This window comes from Grampus griseus (assembly GCF_964374135.1).
Source record: "Grampus griseus genome assembly, chromosome: 7".
Taxonomy (NCBI): domain Eukaryota; kingdom Metazoa; phylum Chordata; class Mammalia; order Artiodactyla; family Delphinidae; genus Grampus; species Grampus griseus.
Window position 1 is genome coordinate 23,552,761 of NC_139001.1, and position 27,799 is coordinate 23,580,559.

At 34.7% G+C, this 27,799-nt stretch overlaps 1 protein-coding gene across 2 annotated transcripts in view; it reads right to left on the bottom strand.

Moving 5' to 3' along the window:
- The window catches only part of SPAG16 (sperm associated antigen 16), a gene marked incomplete at both ends in the record, with an annotated part of 885,965 nt that overhangs the window by 849,111 nt on the left and 9,055 nt on the right, over positions 1–27,799 (bottom strand). For both annotated transcript variants that reach the window (XM_082657932.1, XM_082657931.1), the window contains 2 exons: positions 8,189–8,326; positions 14,193–14,311. In XM_082657932.1, the coding sequence (XP_082514058.1) occupies positions 8,189–8,326; positions 14,193–14,311 (257 nt within the window). The remainder of the gene's footprint in view (positions 1–8,188; positions 8,327–14,192; positions 14,312–27,799) is intronic.

Genomic DNA, 27,799 nt, shown 5'->3' on the forward strand with positions numbered 1-27,799 from the left:
TGAAATTTTATGGGCCTCATTATTATCTTTATCCACAGTGTGTGTTTCTGAAAGTCATTAAATTAAATGGGTCTTTGGAAATGCTGGGTACTCTTTGACCTTTCATAGAAGTGAATTTTGTAAGTGAAATTAGGGCCTATTAGTAAAGCACCTAATTTTTTCTCAGTATTAACAGCCGTTTGATTTTCATTATGCCTATATTTTCCGGCAGAAGATAAAACCAAGTATTTCATTATTTTTAAGATGGTACACTTTAATCTTCTATTTAGAAATCCCAGTCAGTATTATTTCCTGCCTAATCTTCAGGACTCTCAATAAAACTTTTCTGGTCTGCATTACATTTCCTTACTATAAAAGCTCAGCAAAGGAAGACAGTACTCTAAATGGGGCAAGATGTAGCTTCAGAGAAAATTATTTAAATTCCCATCATAAAAGGAAAACGATGCCTACTCCTAAGGAATACTAAAAAAGAGGCAAAAATCTTCAATTAACTACTCTAAAAATTGTTAAAAGCTTAATTGAAGAGACAAAATGGTTTTTTTCTTAATTTTTATTGGAGTATAGTTGCTTTATAATATTGTTAGTTTCTTGCAGTACAGCAAAGTGAATCAGTCATATGTATACATATATCCACTCTTTTTTCCATTTCCTTCCAATTTAGGTCATCACAGAGCATTGAGTTCCCTGTGCTATACAGTAGGTTCTCATTAGTTATCTGTTTTATACATAGTAGTGTATATATGTTGATCCCAATCTCCCAATTCATTCCAACCCCCTTTTCCTCCCTTGGTAAACATAAATTTGTTCTATACATCTGTGACTCTATTTCTGCTTTGCAATAAGTTCATCTCTACCATTTTTCAAGATTCCACATATAAGCAATATTATAAGATATTTGTTTTTCTCTTTCTGACTTACTTCACTCTGTATGACAGTTGCTAGGTCCATCCATGTTTCTGCAAATGAGACTATTTCACTCCTTTTTACAGCTGAGTAATATTCCATTGTATATATGTACTACATCTTCTTTACCCATTCCTCTGTCAATGGACATTTAGGTTGCTTCCATGTCCTGGCTATTGTAAATAGTGCCACAATGAACATCGGGGTGCATTGCATCCTTTCAAATTACAGTTTTCTCCTGATATATGCCTAGCAGTGGGATTGCTGGGTCATATGGTAGCTCTATTTTTAGTTTTTTAAGGAACCTCCATGCTCTTCTCATAGTGGCTGTACCAATTTACATTCTCACCAACAGTGTAGGAGTATTCCCTTTTCTCCACATCCTCTCCAGCATTTATTGTTTCTAGATTTTTTGATGATGGCTATTCTGACTGGTGTGGGGTGATACCTCATTGTAGTTTTGATTTGCATTTCTCTAATAATTAGTAATGTTGAGCATTTTTTCATGTGTTCGTTGGCCATTTGTATGTGTTCTTTGGAGAAGTGTCTATTTAGGTCTTCTGCCCATTTTTTCATTGGGTTGTTTGTTTTTTTTTTATATTGAGCTTCATGAGCTGCTTGTATATTTTGGAGATTAATCCCTGGTCAGTTGCTTTGTTTGCAAATATTTTCACCCATTCTGAGGTTGTCTTTTCAATTTGTTTACGGTTTCCTTTGCTGGAAAAAGCTAAAGTTTCATTAGGTCCCATTTGTTTATTTTTGTTTTTATTTTCATTACTCTAGGAGGTGGGTCAAAAAAGATCTTGCTGTGATTTATGTCATAGAGTGTTCTGCCCATACTTTCCTCTAAGAGTTTTATAGTATCCAGCCTTACATTTAGGTGTTTAATCCATTTTGAGTTTATTTTTGTTTATGGTGTTAGGGAGTGTTCTAATTTCATTCTTTTACAGGTAGTTGTCCAATTTTCCCAGCAGCACTTATGGAAGAGACTGTCTTTTCTCCATTGTATATTCTTGCCTCCTTAGTCATAGATTAGGTGGCCATACGTGCATGGGTTTATCTCTGAACTTTCTATTCTGTTCCATTGATCTATAATTCTGTTTCTGTGCCAGCACTATACTGTTTTGATTACTGTAGATTTGTAGTATAGTCTGAAGTCCGAGAGCCTGATTTCCCCTAGCTCCATTTTTCTTTCTCAAGATTGCTTTCACTCTCTGGGGTCTTTTGGTCAAAGTGTAAAAAATTTTGTTCTAATTCTGTGAAAATTACCCTTGGTAATTTGATAGGGATTGCACTGAATCTTTAGATTGCTTTGGGTAGTACAGTCATTTTCACAATATTGATTCTTCCAATCCAAGAACATGTTATATTTCTCCAATTGTTTGTGGTATCTTTGATTTCTTTCACCAGTATTGTATAGTTTTCTGAGTAGAGGTCTTTTGCTTCCTTAGGTAAGTTTATTCCTCAGGATTTTATTCTTTTGATGTGATGGTAAATGGGATCGTTTCCTTAATCTCTCTTTCTGATCTTTCATTGTTAGTGTATATAAATGCAACATATTTCTGTGTATTAAAAAAAAGTACACACTGCTATATTTAAAATGGATAACCAACAAGGACCTACTGCATAACATAGGGAACCCTGCTCAATATTACGTAACAACCTAAATGGGAAAAGAATTTGGAAAAGAATAGATACATGTATATGTATAACTGAATTACTTTGCTGTAAGCCTGAAACTGTCAACATTGTTAATCAACTATACTCCAATATAAAATAAAAAGTATTTTAAAAAACATATTTCTGTGTATTAATTTTGTAACCTGCAACTTTACCAAATTCTTTGATGAGCATTAGTAGTTTTCTGGTAGCATCTTTAGGATTTTCTATGTATAGTATCATGTCATCTGCAAACAGTAACTGTTTACTTCTTTTTTTCCAATTTGGATTCCTTTTATTTCTTTTTCTTCTCCAACAGCCATGGCTAGGACTTCCAAAACTATGTTGAATAATACTGGTGAGAGTGGGCATCCTTGTCTTTTTCCTGATCTTAGAGGAAATGCTTTCAGCTTTTCACCATTGAGTATGATGTTAGCTGTAGGTTTGTCATATATGGCCTTTATTATGCTGAAGTAGGTTCCATCTAAGCCCAATTTCTGGAGAGTTTTTATCATAAATGGGTGTTGAACTTTGTCAAAAGCTTTTTAAAGAGCCAAAGTGTTAATAGCACACATTCACATAAGTCCCTCCTATTTGCCAGGCACAGCTACAGGCCCTGGGGATATACTGAGCACAAGACAAGTCGCTATTATATGGAGTTCACAATGTAACAAAAATGTATACATTAGATAATTAGATGTAAAGGGCACAAATTTCGAGCTCCTTCATCTAATAACCTTATTAGGTTATCTTTAAAGATAACCTAATAACTGGAAAGAGTAACCATACAAATAGAAGACTAAAACTTATAAATATATCAATCCTTCCCCCCAAAAAAGTATGTATGTATAAATATATGTGTACACACACACACATTCTTCCCAAATTGTTATAGATTCAACTCAATCTTAATTCTAATCCCACCCCTGTCTTTCTATAGAAATTGACAAAGTGATTCTTAAATTTGTATGAAAATGCAAAGGACCTAGGATAGTCAAACTGTCCTTAAAAAAGAAAAACAAAGCTGGAAGACTAACTCTATCTGACTTTAAGGACTTAATTAAACTTACAGTAATCAAGAGTGTGGTATTAGTATAAGGATAACAAATAGGTTAATGGAACAGTATAGAGTATAGAAATAGACCCACAATTACAGGGTCAATTGATTTTCAACAAAAATGCCAAAGAAATTCAATGAAGGATGAAAAATCTTTTTAAGAATGGTGCTGGAACAATTGACTACTCCTACCGGAAAGAAAATTAACCTCTAGCTCATACCTCACACAGTATACAAAAATTAAAGCTAGATCACAGGCTGAAATACAAATTCTAAATCTGTAAAGGTTTTAGAAGAAAACAATATTTCTGTGACCTGGGAGTAGGCAATGGTATCTTAGCCAAAATATCAAAAGCAATATTATAAAAAAGATAAATTAGACTTCCTCAAAATTTAAAACTTCTGCTCACCCAAAGACACCATTAAGAAATTGAAGAATCAAGTCATAAACTGGAAGAAAATATTCACAATATTCTGACAAAGGATTTGTAACCAGAATATATAAAGAACTCTTACAACTCAAAAATAAGACAACTAATTCAACCAAAAACAGGCAAAAGATTTACACAGAAAGCAGGATCAATGAATGGCCAATAAGCACACACACACACACACACACAAAATGTTCACAATATCATTAGTTATCAGGAAAATGTATATCAAAACTACAAGAAGCTGCTACCATACAACACTAAAATGGCTGAAATTTAAAAGACTAACAAAACTCAATGTTGGTGACAATATGGAGCAATTGGAACTCTCATATATTGCTCTTGAGAATGTAAAATGACTCAACTTGAATGTCAGGAAATGGACTAGCAGTTTCTTATACATCTACCCTTCATAAATTCCATTCCTAAGTTTTTATCCAAAAGAAAGAAAGCACATCCTCACAAAAAGACTTGTACACAAATGTTCATAGCAGTATCCTTCATAATAACCACAGTTGGAAACAACTCAATAGAAAAAGGGTAAACAAATTGTGGTATACACTACACAATAGAGTACTACTTAGCAATAAAAGGGAACAAATTATTGATAAATGCAAAAATCACATATAAATTTTACAGACTTTAGCTGAGTAGAAGATGTCAAAGACAAAGAAATGAATATTCTGTGATTCCAGTTATGAAGTTCTCAAACTGGCAAAGCTAATCTAAGGTGGAAAATAAAATCAGAACAGTGATTGCCAGGGGAGGGAATGACTGAGAAGGGACACAAAAGAAATTCCTGGATAGACAGAAATGTTCTATAGTAACATGAGTATGGAGGTTACAAGACTTCATCTGTTTGTCAAAATTATGTAGCTAAGACTTGTACATTTCAATTTATGTAAATTATAACACAAAAAAAGAACTGTAAAAAATAATATAATAAACAGGATGTGGGGTAGGGTGTGGGTGGAAATAGAAATAAGAATGGCAGAAAGTTGATAAGTGTTGAAACTGCTGACAGGCCCAAGAAGTTCATTATTTTATTTTGTTTACTTTCTATATGCTTGGTATTTGTTTAGAATTAAAAAGTTAAGAAGTTAAATATTTTTGGTTAAAATAACAATTGGTCTACATTTCAATATAAAAGTACAGTTATATTCTAATCTTCCAAGAAAGAATGTCAAACTCCTACTTATATCATTCCTCTCCAGTATCTAGTATGTATTGGGTTGGTCAAAAACTTCACTCAGGTTTTGCCGTAAGATGTTCTGAACGAACTTTTTGGCCAATCCAATAATATATTTAATGTAACTATAAATCTTTTTAATAATGCTGTTTTTCCCTTAAAAACATCCATAAAGAAATTTTCCAAGCAGTTTTTTCCCAAACCTTTTTTTATCAAGATTTAATTGACATGTAACATTATATCAGTTTCAGGTGTACAACATACTGATTGGATGTATGTTTGTATATATTACAAAATAATCACAAGTCTGGTTAACACCCACCACGAAACATACAGATACACCATACACCAAATTTTATATTTTAGAAGATAATCTACATTTGCAGCAAATATAGGGAAAGCCCCTGTTCTAAAATTGGCATTGCTTACAGCAGAGAAAAAGACAATTTCTTTTTTAATTATAGCAATTCAGATATTTTACAGTGAAATATTTTCCCTTTTCATCTCTTCCTTCATGCTTCATCATTGCTGAATTTCAAAAATAATGATATGATAATATTTTTTAAATCTAGGGATGACAGCCTTTAGAGATATTGATAATAATAGCTGACATTTTCACAGCACTTTGTGATTTACACAGCCCTTTAATATAGATTGTCTTATTTAGTTATCACATCACTCCCTAGGAGTTAATAATATTATGCATAATTATTCCCAGTATAACAATAAGGAAACTGAGTTAATAAGTAGCAGAATATTGGAAGCTAGGTATTTGAACTTTAAGTTCAGTACTCTTTCCATGGCAAATCTTCCCTAGATAAATAATAAGCTTACAGCTATATGATTTCACTGATTTTTCTAGATTCATCACTAAATGCTACCAGTTTAATCAAGATAATATATAACACATCTGTAACCTGACTTTTTATGTATTAAATATTAATTATTATTACAAAAGTATTTGACATCTACATTTATCTTGCCTTAAGAAACAGCCTTAATTCTAAAAAAGAAAACTTTAATGTAAATTCCTTAAAGGGAATCCCATGTTTATCACTAATTCCTACTGGGAAAATATCCTCACAAGTCAAATTGAAAAACCTGTGTGATGAAACTTACAATTTGGGGCAAACTTGTAGCATGACAGAGGTAGTTTTGGGAATTCTTTACAAAATTTCAGTCTCCATTTTCTGGGAATGTATCCAACAAAATTAGGCCACAGGGACATCCTTCATCAAAAGGGGCTGTGAAGCACAATTTGCTTAATATTCATTCAATGATATAAATATTAGGCATTTACTAAGGGTCAAGCAGCTTTCCTTCAAATTTTCCATGTCAGGTAGACTAAGCTAAATAAATATTTTCCTTTTCTAATTTGTATAAGTTTAATTATATCAAGTAAGATAGATTTGAGAGATACCATAAGCCCACTGAAACTAAAACTATATTTTAGTAAATACAGTAAATTTTAGAAACATTTAGTAATCTGATATTTTAGTAAACATGAACAAGAGACAGATTTCATTTGAGTGATATCTGTTTGAATCATGGTTTCTTTTAACATTAAGTTAATAATTTGCATGGGCAACAGTTTATATGGTTTTGATTATAGTTATTAAATATAATATTCAATAAACAACCAGTAATAAAAATGATCATTTCATAGCACTGGGGCAAAACTCATTGCAGAAAGAGGCTCTACCTATTCAAAAGAAATTAGCAAACTTAGGCAATAATTCAAAGGAGATCAGGAACTGAAACAGTATACCAGGCAGCACTCTGAAAAATTTGCTGTGTCAAATTCCCAGTGCATCCATTAGGTGTGAGTGTCAGGGCCAAGAGTGCAAACCACTTCTGAGAAATGGAACTGAGGATAGAGAGGATGCTGGTTCTAGTACTATCATTCTGTGGATCATCATACACTTCCAACTAAAATGTAAAATCCCAAATAGTACATCCATAGATAATATGAAAGTTGTATAACTTGCAAAATACATTTCTGTAAGTGCACATAATAACTGAATAAAACAATCGTACAAATTATCATTTATTTACCACCACCTTTCAAAAGCAGAAGCTTATTTTAAATGTTTCCTTCACCTGGCAATACAGTCTCGTTTCTTTACATTAAAGTATTTTACAAAGATCTTAGAAATATTATGTTCCTTTATGGTAGTTCTGTTTATCTAATTTTTGTTTTAATGATTCTTTAACAGAGAAAGCCCCTCTTCAAATGTTTAATAAAAATTAATGAACAAAGGATAAACTGTCTACTCCATATCTAAGCATTAATTTTTCACCTAACATTGTCTTAGATGAGTATGTTTACCCCAAGTCAACACATTCACATATTTGTCTTTGCCAGAATAACACTGCACATTTATCTAAGTTTGTTTGCCAAAACTTGCATGTCTTTCATTAATTTAGAAAGAAAGAAACATGCAGGGATATTTGGTTTCTGTTACGTTTCTCTTCTGTGCATAAATTCATGCTATGAAATTACAAAATAACAGCTCTCTTTGGGCAACTTTCAAATACTGAAATTGCTCTACTAAGAATACACTAGCTCCTTCCTTCCTCTAGCTTTCTATAATTTTATTATTATCTCAGAAATTAGCTTACTCTCATAGGGGAAGATTTCCACAAGCAATGATAAGACTATCAAAATACATAAGGAAGTGAATGTTACATAACAAATTAACAACCTCCTGCACAACCCCCTGCATTCCACTCTTGTTGGTGAATTACAGTTGTGAGTGTTCTGCTCATCTGTTCAATTAATTTGCTGGTGAAGCCTTTCATATTCTTTCCAACTAGAATTGACATATAATTCATTTCTCCAGAGTTAAAGCTCTGTTCCATTAACCACCATCCACCTATTAGCTAATTCAATGCCTTACTTTTATTTAGTCCAAATTTTTTTTAAAAAGTCATTAAAAAATAACATACTCAGCTGCTTGTTTATAGTGCTTCAATTCTTTCTTCAAAATTTTGTTCTCATTTTCTAAAAGCATATTCTGAGTGTAGACATCTGGAACATGCCCGCCACCTCTAAGTTCAGTTACTCCCTTCTGTATTAACTCATACCTAGGATAAAATCAAACAAAAGACTTTATATTGTTTCTTTCTACTACATTGGCTTAATTTATGTACATTTCAAAAAGTTAAATCACTTTTTAAAAATTTATTTATTTATTTATTTATTTATTTTTGGCTGCATCAGGTCTTCGTTGCTGCACATGGGCTTTCTCTAGTTGTGACAAGCGGGGGCTACTCTTCGTTGCGGTGCGCAGGCTTCTCATTGTGGTGGCTTCTCTTGCTGCTCTTGTTGCGGAACACAGGCTTTAGGCACGTGGGCTTCAGCAGTTGCGGTGCTTGGGCTTAGCTGCTCCACGGCATGTGGGATCTTCCTGGACCAGGGCTCAAACCCATGTCTCCTGCATTGGCAGGCGGACTCTTAACTACTGCGTCACCAGGGAAGCCCAAAAAGTTAAGTCTTAGGGAATGTTTATAGTGATAAGTTGCAATATAATTTTTTAAATTTAAAATGTCAATATTCATAAGATATTTTTGAAATAAAATATTAATGAATTGCTAAGTACTAATATCATCATGGTGCATAAAATATAACTGAACATCTCCTATGCTCCAGGCACTAGTCCAGACACTGGTGAAATTAACAAAAATGTCCAAGTCCTAATGGACTAATGGAGTTTCCATTCTAATGTGGATGGTGATATATTCTATGAAGTAAAATAAAGCAAGATAAGAGAAACAGAGAGACTGAAGTAGAGAATGATGGGGGGTGTTTGTGAGATTTTTTATAAGGTGGCCAGAGAAAGTATAACTGACAAAGTGATATTTCAGCAGGAAACTGAAGGGAATGAGAGACTAAGCCATGTGGATATGTGGGAGAGGAGCATTCTTGGCTGATAGAAAAGTAAATGTAAAGGCCCTGAGACAAGGAGGCATTTGACAAATACAATACAAAGCAAAAAGCCAGTACATCTGTAGTATTTGGAAACGGAGCCAACTAAGTGAGTAGGAAAGAGAATGGTGAAAGATGAGTCAGGAAGACAGCAGGGAGCCAGAAAGAGGAATTTTACTCTGAATCAGAGCCATCAGAATACTTTAAGAGACAAGTGACACTGATCAGATTTATGTTTTAAAAGGATTAGTCTGGAATCTGTTTGAAGAAACTGACTCTAGAGAAGCAAGAGTAGAACCAGAGAGTCTAGTTAGGAGGCTGCTGCAATAGTTCAGGAGAGAAAGATTGGTGGCTTAGACAAAGTTGGTAACAGTAAGGATTGTGAGGAATGGGTATCTTCTGGACATGCTGTAAAGATGGAGCCAACAGGATTCTCCTACAGATCAGATGTCAGGTGTTGGTTAAAAAAGAAAAGTCAAGGATGACTCCAAGGATTTTGGCTGAGCAACAGACAGACATTTAGTGGGGACAAATGCAGTAGGAACTGGGTGCTTAGAGAAATCAAGGAACTGTTTCTATCCATGTTAAATGCAATATGTCTGCTGGGCAATTAAGTGAAAATGAACATTATAAGTACATGTCCAGAGTTCAGGGGAAAAGTTAGGACATGCAGTTTAAATCTGGGAATGATCAGTAAATAGATACACTTTCAAGTCACAAGATTGGATGAGGCCAGTTAGGAAGTGAATGTAAAGAGAGAAGTAAGGAAGACCTAGGACTATTTCAAGATTGGGAAGAGAAGGAAATACTACCAAATAGAGACTAAGAAAGAGAGGGGGCAGTGAAGCAGTGAAAGAATAGAAGAGTGCTTGGGTCAGGGACCAAGTGAAGAAAGTGTTGCAAGAAATAAGAAATGGGTAACAGTGACAAATGACGCAAGGAGACTGAATAGGAGTACTGAGGATCAATCACTGAGTTTGGAAATGTGAAGTCACTGAAAAAAGTTTCAGTAGAGTCATGGAGGTGAAAGTGGAACTAGAGTAGGAATGAGAGAGTAGGAAATGAGGAAGTAGCAACAAACTCTTTCAAGGAGATAAGCTATAAAGCAGAGCCCAGGAAATCAAGATGAACCTAGAAGAGAAAGTGGAGTCCAGGGTGTTTTGTTTTCTTCTATTTTTTAATATATGACATATTATTGTACATCTCTATGCTTATGTGAGTGATTCAGCAGAGAAGGAAAAAGTTTACAGTGCAGGAAAGAGAGGGGACAATTGCAGGAGTCATGTGCTTGAGTAGGTGAGAGGAGCTGGGATCCAGTAGAGGAGAGCTGGCCTCAGCTGACAGCATATATGGCTCAGCCGCTGTGACAGGAGAGAGGGAGAATGCTGACAACAGAGGTGGCAGGTTGGTAGAGAGGAAGCAAGAGTTGTGGAACTTCCATTTTCTCAGTGAAATAAGAAGGAACATCAGAAAATCATTTATAAATCTGTAAATAAGTACAATTTTAATCATTATATGTAGCAATTAATAAAGTTAAATAAAAAACAACCAGAGCATAGAAAAACATTTCAAGTAATATAGTTATTAACAAAGAAATCCCTACAAAGCTTGCTATAGATGAGCTAAATATTAGTTTAAAAATGTTTAATTTTCAGCATTTTCATATTTTCAATCTTAACTTTATTAATATATTACACATTAGTAGCCATATGTTTTGTGCTATATATATATCTTATCTGATACCAAAAAATAGCAAGAAAACCCCTGTAAAATATCCAAAAGTTTAAGATAATTGAATCAATATTAAATGATATTTGCCACAAATTACAAAACAACAAATAGATAATCATTTAAGCATAAAATCACTTTTCTATACATATTTGGAATGTGATTTATACTTATCTCAAAAGAGAAGACATAAGGATTGACTGAAGTATTGGACCATAAAGTTTTTCTCACCATAAAATTGGTTTTCAGCAACTTGCTTTATTTAATGCAGAAAAAAAATCACTAAAGAAATTATTTCAAGAAGAAAAAAAAGTGATATGAAGGCCACTAAAATAAATGCTATGTAAATAAATTAATATGTGGTAAAAGTTTTAACTGCACTACCCACGTTTGAGTAATTATGTATTATGCCAAATTTTATTGGCTAAAAGCAGCAATATTTACCCTTTTGTGAAAATTAAAGGAATATTATACTAATTTATAATTTCTTCTAAAATTAAGAAAAAATTAAAATAGCAATTAAATACTATAAATAATTGCACTATTACATTTGATGGCATTTTTACTACCATCCAACCTTCAGTAGAATGGTAGGAACAGAAGCCAAACTGGAGAGAACCAAAGATGTAAAAGAGTAAAGAAAGAAAGAAAATAGCCTGTTTTCAAAACACTTGGCTGTAAAGGGAAGAAGAGTTGGAGTGAGTTAGAGATAATAAGAGGAAGAGGCAAAGAGCAAGAATGTACATTTTGCGTGAGTCCTGACCTTGTTAACAGCCAGTAAAACAATCCAGTGGAGGAAAGGAGATGGTTGACATATGCTCCGTAAGGGTACATAAAATGCACTACCATAATTTCTCCATTTTAACCCTTTCTTTAATTTTGCCCCCAGGGAAATTATAATTGTCCACAGAGCACTTCTAAAGGGTCATAAAAATATCATTGACTAAACCCACAGTGCAGACTTTGTGTGGTTCATAGAATATTATGAATATGTATAATCTTTTCTGTGTGTGTTAACAGTCAGAAAATAAATATTTAGAATTTGGAGAAAAAAAAGAAGTTTCTGGGCCATATGGTCTCCGCTGTGACTAATTAACTTTGCCATTAAATGTAATAGTGTGAAAGCAACCAGAGACAAATAGACAATACCTAAAAGATAGGTCATGGCTGTGTTCCAATAAAATTTTATTTACCAAAACAGGAGGCATGTTAGATTTGGCCCCAGAGCCTTAGTTTGTTGACCCCAGATTCAATGGATTTACTGCAATTACTGTTTGAGGAATGAAGGAACATAAGCCAAATTTCACTGCCCAGGTTTTTTGGTTTGGGGAGTTTTTGTTTGATTTTTGTGGGTTTTTTTTTTTTTTTTTTTTTTTACAAACCAACAATAGAGAAACCTTGCTTCACCCCTTTTGTAAAATTAAATGAATTTACAGCAATGATATATTACAAGTGTTTTTCTCTATAATAAGAAATTATAAAAATAATATATATGGGCTTCCCTGGTGGAGCAGTGGTTGGGAGTCCGCCTGCCGATGCAGGGGACACAGGTTTGTGCCCCGGTCCGGGAAGATCCCACATGCTGCGGAGCGGCTGTGCCCTGTGAGCCATGGCCACTGAACCTGCGCGTCCGGAACCTGTGCTTCTCAACGGGAGAGGCCACAGCAGCGAGAGACCCGCGTACCGCAAAAAATAATAATTATATATATATATATATATATATATATATATATAAAATATTCCTACAGTCTTACTATGCATAATAAGTAAAAGTTTCTGATCAAAGTAAAAAATGTTTCATTTGAAATAAAAATATCCAATACAGTATAATCTCATTACAAATAATTTGTAATCTCATTACAAACTGGTGGCTAGGGATAAGAATAAAATAATTTGAACCACAGTATTACTAAGCCCATATAATGAAGAGTTATTTATACAAATTTTACATTATGATTACAATATTATGCTAAATGTAATGCTTACTTAGGGGTTCTATAAATCTTAATACTATTGTACTTTTCTGAAATTTCATCTCAATTCAAATTGCTAAATCTAAAAGGATAATATGGCAACAAGCACCTAATTAAGAGCATACTTGGTTCCAGATTTCTCCAAGGGGATCATTTCATACTTTGGACTGGCCAAACATGTAAGCACTACATGTCCTAACACATATCTTTAGAAGAAAAAAAGGAAACTGAACCACATTAATCTTTCATTAGTACTGCAAATTAACCATCTACCTACTTTTATAAAAATGTATTTTCTAATACATTTGTAATTATTTCTTAGGGACATTTTTATAAAAATCATTCACACAACTTCCAGATTTAATAGGAAGAGTATTATTTTTGTACCATCAAACTTGTTCTTTTTCCTAAACTGTATTAATCAAAAATGGTTCTCCTAGTTAAATTTATTAACATTAGACATGCAATTTAAAATAATGAAACTGATTTCTTTTATGTGCATGGTCTCTGTAGATGAGAACGAAAAAAAGCAGAATATAAAAATTAAATCGAAGTTGGATTAGTAGAAATTACAAATTGCACCTATATTTAAAATTAGGATTGAACTCCAAAACACTATAAACAACTTTATATACCATACTATTCCTTCTTTCTATAATATCAATGGCTTTTAAAAATCAAACATTTTATTATCCAATTATTTAATAATATTTTGTTAACAAATGTTAGGACTCTGAAAATGTGTCTGGTGACATTACCACTACGGCGAAGGAATAAAGACAGTATGCCTGCTGATTTTCATAACCAATAAGTTATTAAATTTTCAATTATAACAAGAAAAAGGTATCATTTGACAATGTAATTCCACTTACTTCTAAATAAAGGGATATTTGTAGAAAAAAAATTAGTTGTGTGAGTAGAGAAAAGCAGGCCATTACACTCTAAGTAAAACAAGCAAAGTAGTACTGTTAGTAGGATGTCTTAATACAGGAAATTATACCCTTATAATTATTCAAAAGACATTTAAAAAATATTTTATCAAATAGCTTCATATTATATAACTACAGGAGACATTCCATTTTATTGATTCTTGAAAATCACCTAAATTTATATATCTAGAAAAGATATTAAAAATTTCTTTGAAATTGATATCCTGATTGTGTGTGTATGTGTGTTGTGGTTTCAGTGGTGGTGATGAAAAAAGTTTCTATCCAGTTCATTCATTTTACATAAGCCGAGTCACTCAAAGTCTTTTAAGATGATTAAAAGTACACATGTTAAATAATGTTAGTATTTCTAGAGAACTATTTACTTAATTGTTTACCATTCAGACTGAAAGCAATCAAGAGTTCTAGTCATCCCCATTTTGATCAGGAAATTGCAGAGAAAGCCTTCTATTGCTTCAGGTACTGCATGCTTTGAAGAAAGGACTGTTTTCTGCTCCTAAAATTTAAATGTGTAATTACTTATTTTGAAAATATCAAAGCTTTGATTAATTGTACACATAGGCCTTACATTCATTCATTCATTCATTCATTCACTTTTTAAAGAATTTTGTTGACTATTATGTCCAGGAACTATTTTAATCACTAGGGATAAAGCAGTGATGAAAACAGACAAGACTCATTCCTCATAACTAATAGTCAAGAATATGGGGACAGAAAATGAATAACTAAATTAAAAATATATAGTATAGATGGTACTAAGTGCCTGGGGGTACAGACAGAGGGTTGAAGCGAGGGAAAGCCAGGTAGGGAGCAGATATGTGTGTAGAGCTGGGCTGCTATGTACATAGGGTGATGAAGGAAGATTTCATTGAGAAAGCGGCATCTGAACATAAATCTAGAGAAGAGGTAGAGTCACGTTCCAGATACAGCATTAGCAAGTACAAAGGCAGGCAAGACTGTGATTGGATTGTTTGAAAAACAATAAGGAGGTCACCTTGCCCTAACAATAGTATATAACAAATTAAATATACATATATGTATAGATCATTTAATTATTTTAATTATTATCATTATAAAAAGAAATGTGGTTTGGGTGCCTTGATTTCTAGAAACACTACGGAAGAAATTATGTGCAATAGAGGGCTCTTGTACTATTATTTCATAATGGAAATAAATAAGTCTATCAACTAGAGTTGATAGAGTTTATGAGAACCCCACCATGCCCACTTATTTACATATTGTCTATGGCTGTTTTTGCACTACAGTTGAGCAGTTGCAACAGAGACCTTATGCCCTTCAAAACACAAAATATTTTCTATGTGACCCTTGTGAGAACAAGTTTAGAGATCCTTAAACTAGAGAAATGGAGATATTTCAGCAAGTGAGATATGAAAGTAGGACAGTCATAACAACTACCATATCACATATCACTGTATAAAATAAACCAAGTAATGGGTAGATTCTTAATATCAACAGCATCATTGTCTCCAAAGTACATTCATTTTCTTCTCATTGGTAAGAACTCAGTAATCTCACTGCAGAATATTTGGATAGTCAGATCTATTTTCACCTATAGAAACCCAGCAATGGACTTTCCTTCCTACTTCCCCTTCCCAACTTGGTAATGGTTATAGACCAGGTTACAAAGAATGCACACAATGGTTACACAGAAATGCACTGAAGAAAGAAAATCTTTCTTGCTACAAAAAGTCCTTTAAAAGTTCTATAAATACTTTAATACTGATGTTAATTACTAGTGGCTATTATGACAATCAAAATAGTGATGAGTTTAAGCAAATTTAGGGGGCTACAGAAAATTCCTGGCAAATGATGGGGTTTTAAAAGTTTTTTTAAAGCTCATGCAGAATAACTTCTCTTTCCTAAGATCATTAAAAAAGATATCATATAACAATGATGATTATGTGTAGGACCCTATATCAAACATCATGGGAGATGCCAAAGTAGCAAGAGTACAGCACGCCTGTCATCCATCAAGTTGTTGAATTGTGGTAGAAGATTTTATATTTATAACTGTTAAGTAAGGACATAATATAGCTCAAAGCAAGCATTCATTATACTTAATAAATGCTACCTTTGATTTTGGGTCAGTAAATTTGAACATGATATTTTAAGATGAGAAGGATGATAGTTGAAGGAATCAGGAACATAGGAGAAAAGGGAAGACAGACTGTACCTACTCTAGTTTCTAAAGATGCCTATGGACTGCTTGCTTACAAGATGCTTGTGTGTATGGTTGCAACACATAAGATTCCTGCCTTCTCAAATAAATGTTTTCTCTTCCTGAACACATCTTACATACACACCTTGAAACATCCAAAACAGAAATCCAACCACTTTAAACTGCCATAGTTCTTACTTATACATTGAGATTTATAATCCTGACAATATATTTATGTATCTAATCTATAGTCCTTCAGCATTATACACCACACACACACACGTTCCAAGCTGTAACGTGATCATAAATGTCTCTTTTATCTTTATAAATAATATTAACTTAACATATATATGCTGAATATCACCCATATGCCAGGCACTGTGTGAAAAGTGCGAGGAATTAAATATGAATAAGACACCGTCCCTGTCTCAAGGAATTGAAAGTCCAGTTGAGTAAAAAACAAAACATGTAAACAAATAACAGTATAGAAGCTCTACTATTTGTGATTAGTTTTGATTATAAAAGCCTATTTATAAGTCTACACAGAACATCATACATACAGCCAATAGGTACATTTATGTAATTTTAAGTTGCATTTTTATCTCAATTATACAATATATACAACTCTCATTACAGCTTTAAAACTAATTTAATGATGGTGTTAATAAAGCACCTCAGAATAAGGACCAAAAGAGCCAAGGCTCTAAAAACTAGCAAATATGCCTCACTTTACAAAATGCTGAATTATTAAAAAATCCATCCACATGTGACCCAGAAATCTGTTGGAGACAAAAGTGGCTCTAGCATGTTGCTTAGTTTTTTCTATGAAAGTTATAAAGGTGAAATTTTCTAATTAGAGAGGTTTCTAAATAGTGTCTCGTGTGAAAAAAATAGAGATCTTCTTGGTAAAGTGATAAAGGTGGAAAGTATTTCACTTGCCTTGGGTAGGTAAAAGAAGGCTTTGTTAAGAAAGACTCTTAAGTTGGAATTTATAGAAGAAGAGGAAGTTCAATGGGTGAAGAAGGATGGAAGGAAATTCAATGCAAGAAAAACATCAGAGGCAAAGACAAGGAATGAGAGTTCAGTCCATTCAAGCTCAAGGTCTTATGGAGAAAGGACCAAAGAGAAAGTTGGAAAGCCAGACAGAAAGCACATCAAGAAGGTCAAGGCAGACGGAAGGATGGAGACATTGCTGATTTAAGTAGAGGAGTGATAAATTCAAATTTGTGTTTAAAACCTCCTTTACATGCAAGTAGAAGGAGGCGCAGTATCAGCAGCATGACAGTAGCTCTGATGAGAGAAGACAGAAGGTGAATCTGAGACGAACTAAGTAAGGGATGAAAGCGAAGAGAAGGATATGAGATATGTTGAGAACAAAATCAGAGAGGACTTAAGAATTAATTAAATGTTGAATACCAAAAAATTACTGGACCATATATCAAAACTGTCTTGATATAGTTTGAACTATTCCACTCAGTGAGTTTCTTTGAAAACTGTTTTTTTGACTCCTGAGAATCAACTCTTTAACTCAAATTAAGTCAAAGATACTAGTTTGAAGAATCTATAGGCAAGGCTCGGGGTACAAGTAGCCTGGTTCTTTAACTGAAATTAAATGTGTACATCAAGGGACTAGGAACTCAATAATGACAAACAGCTCTTTTTATTGTGATTTAATCATTGAACATATAAAAGTAACGAAAATTATTTTATGTATTTATTTCATTAGCATATATGATATGTAAGATTTAAAATGAACTTTAATGAAACCAAAGTCTAAAGAAAAGGAGACCTTCAAGATGGCAGAAGAGTAAGACGTGGAGATCACCTTCCTCCCCACAAATACATCAGAAATACATATACATGTGCAACAACTCCTACAGAGCACCTACTGAATGCTGGCAGAAGACCTCAGACCTCCCAAAAGGCAAGAAACTCCCCACGGACCTGGGTAGGGCAAAAGAAAAAAGAATAAACAGAGACAAAAGAATAGGGATGGGACCCGCACCAGTGGGAGGGAGCTGTGAAGGAGGAGAAGTTTCCACACACTAGGAAGCCCCTAAACTGGCGGGGACGGGAGGTGGCGGGGCTGGGGGAGCTCTGGGGCCACTGAGGAGAGCGCAGCAACAGGGGTGCGGAGGGCAAAGCCGGGAGATTCCCGCACAGAGGATCGGTGCCTACCAGCAATCACCAGCCCGAGAGGCTTGTCTCCTCACCCGCCAGGGCGGGCGGGGGCTGGGAGCTGAGGCTCAGGCTTCGGAGGTCGGATCCCAGGGAGAGGACTGGGGTTGGCTGCGTGAACACAGCCTGAAGGGGCTACTGCGCCACAGCTAGCCAGGAGGGAGTCCGGGAAAAACTCTGGAACTGCCTAAGAGGCAAGAGACCATTGTTTCGGGGTACGTGAGGAGAGGGGATTCAGAGCACCGCCTAAATGAGATCCAGAGACGGGCGTGAGCCGCGGCTATCAGCACGGACCCCAGAGACGGGCATGAGACACTAAGGCTGCTGCTGCCACCACCAAGGAGCCTGTGTGCGAGCACAGGTCACTATCCACACCTCCCCTCCAAGGAGCGTGTGCAGCCCGCCGCGGCCAGGGTCCCATGATCCAGGGACAACTTCCCTGGGAGCACACACAGCACCTCGGGCTGGTGCAACGTCACACTGGCCTCTGCCGCCGCAGGCTCGCCCCGCATCCATACCCCTGCCTCCCCCACCCCCAGCCTGAGTGAGCCAGAACCCCCGAATCAGCGGCTCCTTTAACCCTGTCCTGTCTGAGCGGGAACAAACGCCCTCAGGTTACCTACACACAGAGGCAGGGCCAAATCCAAAGCTGAACCCCAGGAGCTGTGCGAACAAAGAAGAGAAAGGGAAATTTCTCCCAGAAGGCTCAGGAGCAGCGGATTAAATCTCCACAATCAACGTGATATACCCTGCATCTGTGGAATACCTGAATAGACAACGAATCATCCCAAAATTGAGGCGGTGGCCTTTGGGAGCAACAATGTTTTGGGTTTTTTTTCCTTTTTCTCTTTTTGTGACTGTGTATGTTTCTTTGTTTGATTTTGTCTATAGCTTTGTTTTTACCATTTGCCCTAGGGTTCTATCTTTTTTTTTTTTTTTTAGTATAGTTTTTAGCACTTGTTATCATTGGTGGATTTTTTTTTTTGGTTTGGTTGCTCTCTTCTTTCTTTCTTTCCTATTCTTTTTCTTTTTTTAATTACTTTTAAAATTTCCTTTATTCTCAATATTTATTATTTTTAAAACTTTATTTTATTTTTTTCTTTCTTTCTTTCCTTTATTCTCCCGTTTCTTCTAAGCCATGTAGCTGACAGGGTCTCGGTGTTCCAGCCAGGTATCAGGCCTGTGCCTCTGAGGTGGGAAAGCCGAGTTCAGGACATTGATCCACCGGAGACCTCCTGGCCCCATGTAATATCAAACGGCAGAAGCTCTCCCAGAGATCTCCATCTCAATGTTAAGACCCAGCTCCACTCAACGACCAGCAAGCTACAGTGCTGGACACCCTATGCCAAACAAATAGCAAGACAGGAACACAACCCCACCCATTAGCAGAGAGGCTGCTGAAAATCATAATGTCACAAACATCCCAAAACACACCAACAGGCATAGTTCTGCCCACCAGAAAGACAAGATCCAGCCTCATCCACCAAAACACAGGCACTAGTCCCCTCCACCAGGAAGCCTACACAACCCACTGACCCAACCTTAGCCATGGGGGGCAGACACCAAAAACAATGGGGACTACGAACCTGCTGCCTGTGGAAAGGAGACCCCTAACACAGTAAGTTAAGCAAAATGAGAAGACAGAGAAACACACAGCAGATGAAGGAGCAAGGTAAAAACACACCAGACCAAACAAATGAAGAGGACATAGGCAGTCTACCTGAAAAAGAATACAGAGTAATGATAGTAAAGGTGATCCAAAATGTTGGAAACAGAATGAAGAAAATACAAAAAACATTTCATAAGGACCTGGAAGAACTAAAGAACAAACAAACAATGATGAACAACACAGTGAATGAAATTAAAAATTCTCAGGAAGGAATCGATAGCAGAAAACCTGAGGCAGAAGAACAGATAAGGGACCTGGAAGATAAAATAGTGGAAATAACTACTGCAGAGCAGAATAAAGAATGAAGGGAATTGAGGACAGTCTCAGAGAAATCTGGGACAACATTAAACACACCAAGATTCAAATTACAGGGGTCCCAGAAGAAGTGAAAAAGAAAGGGACTGAGAAAACAGTTGAAGAAATTATAGTTGAAAGCTTCCCTAATATGGGAAAGGAAATAGTCAATCAACTCCAGGAAGTGCAGAGAGTCCCATATAGGATAAAAACAAGGAAAAACATGCCAAGACACATATTAATCAAACTATCAAAACATAAATACAAAGAATATTAAAAGCAGCAAGGGAAAAACAACACATATCATACAAGGGAATCCCCATAAGGTTAACAGCTGATCTTTCAGCAGAAACTCTGCAAGGCAGAAGGGTGTGGCAGGACATATTTTAAGTGATGAAAGGAAAAAACTACAACCAAGATTACTCTACCCAGAAAGGATCTTATTCAGATTTGACAGAGAAATTAAAACCTTTACAGACAAGCAAAAGGTAATAGAATTCAGCATCACCAAACCAGCTTTACAACAAATGCTAAAGAAACTTCTCTATGCAGGAAACACAAGAGAAGAAAAGACCTACAATAACAAACCCAAAACAATTAAGAAAATGGTAATAGGAACGTACATATTGATAACAACCTTAAATGTAAATGGATTAAATGCTCCAACCAAAAGACATAGACTGGCTGAATGGATATAAAAACAAGACCCGTATATATGCTGTCTACAAAAGACCCACTTCAGACCCAGGGACACATACAGACTGAAAGTGAGGGGATGGGAAAAGATATTCCATGCAAATGGAAAGCAAAAGAAAGCTGGAGTAGAGTAGCAATTCTCATATCAGACAAAATAGACTTTAAAATAAAGACTATTACAAGAGACAAAGAAGGACACTACATAATGATCAAGGGATCAAACCAAGAAGAAGATATAACAATTGTAAATATCTATGCACCCAACATAGGAGCACCTCAATACATAAGGCAAATGCTAACAGCCATAAAAGGGGAAATGGACATTAACACAGTCATAGTAGGGAACTTTAACACCCCACTTTCATCAGGGAACAGATCATCCAAACTGAAAATAAATAAGGAAACACAAGCTTTAAATGACACATTAAACAAGAGGGACTTAATTGATATTTATAAGACATTCCATGCAAAAACAACAGAATACAGTTTCTTCTCAAGTGCTCATGGAACATTCTCCAGGATAGATCATATCTTGGGTCACAAATCAAGCCTTGGTAAATTTAAGAAAATTGAAATCATATCAAGTATCTTTTCTGACAACAACGTTATGAGACTAGATATCAATTACAAGAAAAAATCTGTAAAAAATACAAACACATGGAGGCTAAACAATACACTACTTAATAACCAAGAGATCACTGAAGAAATCAAAAAGGAAGTCAAAAAATACCTAGAAACAAATGACAATGAAAACATGACGACACAAAACCTATGGGATGCAGCAAAAGCAGTCTAAGAGGGAAGTTTATAGCAATAAAATCCTACCTCAAGAAACAAGAAACATATCAAATGAACAACCTAACCTTATACCTAAAGCAATTAGAGAAAGAAGAACAAAAAACCCCCAAAGTTAGCAGAAGGAAAGAAATCATAAAGATCACATCAGAAATAAATGAAAATGAAATGACAGAAACAGTAGCCAAGATCAATAAAACTAAAAGCTGGTTCTTTGAGAAGATAAACAAAATTGATAAACCACTAGCCAGACTCATCAAGAAAAAAAGGGAGAAGACTCAAATCAACTGAAATAGAAACGAAAAAGGAGAAATAACAGCTAACACTGCAGAAGTAAAAAGAATCATGAGAGATTACTACAAGCAACTCTATGCCAATAAAATGGACAACCTGGAAGAAATGGACACATTCTTAGAAGAGCACAACCTCCCGAAACTGAACCAGGATGAAATAGAAAATATAAACACACCTATCACAAGCACTGAAATTGAGACTGTGATTAAAAATCTGCCAACAAACCAAAGCCCAGGACCATATGGCTTCACAACTAAATTCTACCAAACATTTAGAGAAGAGCTAACACCTATCCTTTTCAAACTCTTCCAAAATACAGCAGAGAGAGGAACACTCCCCAACACATTCTAAAAGGCCACCATCAAAACCAGATACCAAAACCAAAGATGTCACAAAGAAAGAAAGCTACAGGCCAATTTCACTGATGAACATAGATGCAAAAATCCTCAACAAAATACTAGCAAACAGAATCCAACAGCACATTAAAAGGATCATAAACCATGATCAAGTGGGGTTTATCCCAGGAATGCAAGGATTCTTCAATATATGCAAATCAATCAATGTGATACACCATATTAGCAAACTGAAGGATAAAAACCATATGATCATCTCAACAGATGCAGAAAAAGCTTATGACAAAATTCAACACCCATTTATGATAAAAAAAAACCCCAGAAAGTAGGCATAGAGGGAACTCACCTCAACATAATAAAGGCCATATATGACAAACCCACAGCCAACATCGTTCTCAATGGTGAAAAACTGAAACCATTTCCACTAACATCAGGAACAAGACAAGGTTGCCCACTCTCACTACGATTAGTCAGCATAGTTTGGGAGGTTTTAGCCACAGCAATCATAGAAGAAAAAGAAATAAAAGGAATCCAAATCTGAAAAGAAGGAGTAAAACTGTCACTATACGTAATACTATATACATAGAGACATGATACTATATATGATAGTATATATAGAGACATGCAGATGACATGATACGATACATAGAGAATCCTAAAGACTCTACCAGAAAACTACTAGAGCTAATCAATGAATTTGGTAAAGTTGCAGGATACAAAATTAATGCACAGAATCTCTTGCATTCCTATACACTAATGATGAAAAATCTGAAAGAGAAATTAAGGAAACACTCCCATTTACCACTGCAACAAAAAGAATAAAATACCTAAGAGTAAACCTACCTAAGGAGACAAAAGACCTGTATGCAGAAAACTATAAAACACTGATGAAAGAAATTAAAGATGATACAAAGAGATGGAGAGATATACCATGTTCTTGGACTGGAAGAATCAACACTGTGAAAATGACTACAGTACCCAAAGCAATCTACAGGTTCAGTGCAATCACTATCAAACTATCAATGGCATTTATCACAGAACTAGAGCAAAAAATTTCACAATTTGTATGGAAACACAAAAGATACTGAAAAGCCAAAACAATCTTGAGAGAGAAAAACGGAGTTGGAGGAATCAGGCTCCCTGAATTCAGGCTGTACTACAAAGCTACACTAATCAAGACAGTATGGTACTGGCACAAAAACAGAAATATAGATCAATGGAACAGGATAGAAAGCCCAGAGATAAACCTATGCACACATGGTCACCTTATTTTTGATAAAGGAGGCAAGAATATACAATGAAGAAAAGACAGCCTCTTCAATAAGTGGTGCTGGGAAAACTGGACAGCTACATGTAAAAGAATGACGTTAGAACACTCCCCAACACCATACACAAAAATAAACTCCAAATGGATTAAAGACCTAAATGTAATGCCAGACACTATAAAACTCTTAGAGGAAAACATAGGCAGAACACTCTGACATAAATGACAGCAAGATTCTTTTTGACTCACTTCCTAGGGAAATGGAAATAAAAACAAAAAATAAACTAATGGGACCTAATGAAACTTAAAAGCTTTTGCATAGCAAAGGAAACCATAAACAAGACAAAAAGACAACCCTCAGAATGGGAGAAAATATTTGCAAATGAAGCAACTGACAAAGGATTAATCTCCAATACTACAAGCAGCTCAATATCAAAAAAACAAACAACCCAATCCAAAAATGGGCAGAAGGCCTAAATAGACATTTCTCCAAAGAAGATATACAGATTGCCAACAAACACATGAAAGAATACTCAATATCACTTATCTTTAGAGAAATGCAAATCAAAAGTACAATGAGGTATCACCTCACACCAGTCAGAATGGCCATCATCAAAAAATCTAGAAACAATAAATGCTGGAGAGGGTGTGGAGAAAAGGGAACCCTCTTGCACTGTTGGTGGGAATGTAAATTAATACAGCCACTATGGAGAACAGTATGAAGGTTCCTTAAAAAACTAAAAATAGAACTACCATATGACCCAGCTATCCCACTACTGGGCATATACCCTGAGAAAACCATAATTCAAAAAGAGTCATGTACCACAATGTTCATTGCAGCTCTATTTGCAATAGCCAGGACATGGAAGCAACCTAAGTGTCCACTGACAGATGAACGGATAAAGATGTGGCACATGTATACAATGGAATATTACTCAGCCATAAAAAGAAACGAAACTGAGTTATTTGTAGTGAGGTGGATGGACCTAGAGTCCGTCCTACAGGGTGAAGTAAGTCAGAAAGAGAAAAACAAATAACATATGCTAACAAATATATATGCAATCTAAAAAAAAAAAAAGTTCTGAAGAACATAGGGGCAGGACAGGAATAAAGACAGAGATGTAGAGAATAGACTTGAGGACATGGGGGGGGGGAAGGGTAAGCAGGGACAAAGTGAGAGAGTGGCATGGACTTATATATAGTACCAAATGTAAAATAGTTAGCTAGTGAGAAGCAGCCACATAGCACAGGGAGATCAGCTTGGTGCTTTGTGACCACCTAGAGGGGTGGGATAGGGAGGATGGGAGGGAGACACAAGTGGGAGGAGATATGGGGATATATGTATATGTATAGCTGATTCACTTTGTTATAAAGCAGAAACTAACACACCACTGCAAAGCAATTATACTCCAATAAAGATGTTAAAAATAAATAAATAAATGAAAGGAATAACTAATCCTGAGCTACGTTTTTCTTATAAGAACATAACTTTAATATGAAAATATTTGATAGTAATTCTTAATAAATATGTAGGAAAATATCTTAGAGTAAAATTCTTTGAGAACTACTGATTAATACGTTAAACAGTATAGTAGTTTTGTTCAGTTATCAATTCATCTTCTTCAGAAACACATGACTATTTCAAAGAAATGCCTTATATTCTTAGAGGAGGAGATGGAGAGAAGATGTCAGGAAATGTAACAGTGTTATGATTTAGGTACTCCGCTACTGTTATCTTTAAAGATCAAACTTATAAGTTTATAAATATTATATTATTATGGCAATACATGGACCTTTAAGATTTTACCTCCAAAATTAGCAAAACAAAAAAATCACGAACCAAAACAGCTAAAGAATTACCCCCCAAAATGGCAATAATATGCTCACAGTGTAAAGGGGAAAACCCAGCTTGAATATAAGTAGAGTTTCTTTCATAAAATTACATACAAGTATTTCTAAGGAATATGTGTGTGTATGTGTGTGTGTGCCTGTATTCCTATTTCTACTTACATTTATACTTAGAAAAAAGACTTCAGTTTCAAGAAACAATGGACAGTACAACCAAACCACACATTTGTCACAGATTAATAACATTTCCTACATTAATTTTTTTCATTAATTACTTTAAATATGATAAAACTATATTTTATTTCAGATTTCTGAAACATTGCACCTATCAAGGAAACATTTTTATAGGATAAAAAGTTTAAAATTTATGAAATAAAACATGCATCAATTCTCAGATTTTTCATATATATTATCAAGGTTTAAAGAAAATTATAAAAATTCATTTAAATGTCAACTCTTATACAAATAATCCTTGTTAATTTTTTAACCAATAAAACTACTTACATTATTTCCAACTTTCAACTTTTAAATAATTTCAACTATATTCAACATTCCTAATGTAATGATGACCTTTTTTACTTGCAGTCTTTAATGAATTTTCTAAAAGTCCCTGTTCAATTGAGACTACTACTATCCTCTAACATAGAAGAAAATATATCTTGCTCATAAACAGATGTAATAAAATCATAACAAAAGGAAGTGGGTTTCATAAGCAATAAATATTCTTAAAACAGAAAGCCCATGGCACAACTCAAAGCTAGTTTTTGAAGATAAAATACTATAGAAACAAAAACCAAATTAGAAATACATAACTGAAATGCTTATCATAAAATGAATGCATATTTAATTTTAAAAGCTTAAGGGAAACTTTTGTGAGTTTTCTGCATAGCACAGTTCCTCCAAAGAACTCAAAAAACAGATAAAACCTTAAATGAGAGTCAACAAGCTATAAATATGTCATAAATCTAGAAAGTTACCTCTTGCAAGCTTATGATAAAAGAAAGCTTCTGAGAAACTGATGACAGAAGAATTACTGATATTTAGTTCAGAAGATACGACAGCTACTACGTTGAATTTATTCACCAATTGCCCTTCTTGGATTTATCTTTGGATTTACAAGCACCTTCTAGCATGATACCACATACAAAGATGCAATTACAGTTTGGTCATAATTTTTTCATTCAATGATTCATTTATCTATTCATTTATTTAACTGCTATTCATTTAGTGCCTACTATGTGCCAAGCACTGTGTTAGGCATATTTATGTTACCAAGTACCAATATAAATGAGTGGTACATAAAGTATTTTTTTAATCCTTCTTTACTTAATGATGTAAAGCAAGAAGGAAGATGATAAGTAATACATAGAGTGCAACTGATATGTTTATTCACTGCTCATCGTTCAAAATGCTATGTTTTAAAACTTTCTTATAAATTACTGCATTGAGATATCCAACAGACTAATAAAGTCTGCATAGTAGACTTCACTTTACGTCTACCTAGAAGGAACTATATCCATAGGATATATTAGAGAATAGAGTTTACTATGAGCTAAAGCCCTCCACTCAGAATATAATCAATTCTGGATTCAAAAAATCCTCCTCTTCAGCATTTTTCAATTTTGAATGGACAGATATTTTGGAAAGGAGTAACTAGATTTCTGAACCAAGGAAATCTGCAAAATATGGAAAGATTGACAAAGGGCAGAATATGGAGTGAAGTCTATCACATACTATTTTGCACTGAGGAAGCCAAATCTGCACCTAAATAAGGGTATAATAATTTCCTTCATATTTCACAGTAAAGGTTTCATTTTTGAAGAAAAGCAGCCTTCTTAATTAGTATTGGTATGACTTCAGTGTTAATTAGTATTGGTAGCACTTTAAAAATATTTTTGCTATCATCATTATTGTCAATTTTTAATTGAGCTTGCAATTTTACAGGAATGCCATCATTCCATGTACTGTTAATTGGTGGTATTATAATCAGAAAGCATCCCCACCATATTTTCTAGTGAAATTAGTTCATCAGCCTCACAAGAAAAAAAGCATAATATATTAGGCATTTCCTGTGATCTAAATACTTCCATGAAAAACAAAAAATACAGATGCTTACAAAACAGACTGTAGAATATGTATACAATACCAAGTTCTGTACAAGGGCTGAAAATCCTTGTTTAAACTCTATTGAGATTAAAAAGAGTTCTGAGAGAAAGTGTCATTTGTTGCAAAGTCATGCAAAAGTGAACACCATGTGGAAAATGATGATCCAAGGCAAAGTAAATATGACTACTTACTAAAAGTGAAGGTTAGATGATAAACTAATAGAAGTGAAAAAGATGTCAGGTGATAGAGTTGCATCTAGTAAGTGAAGTATTTATAGTTTAAATGACTTTCAAAACTTCGTGTAGAAA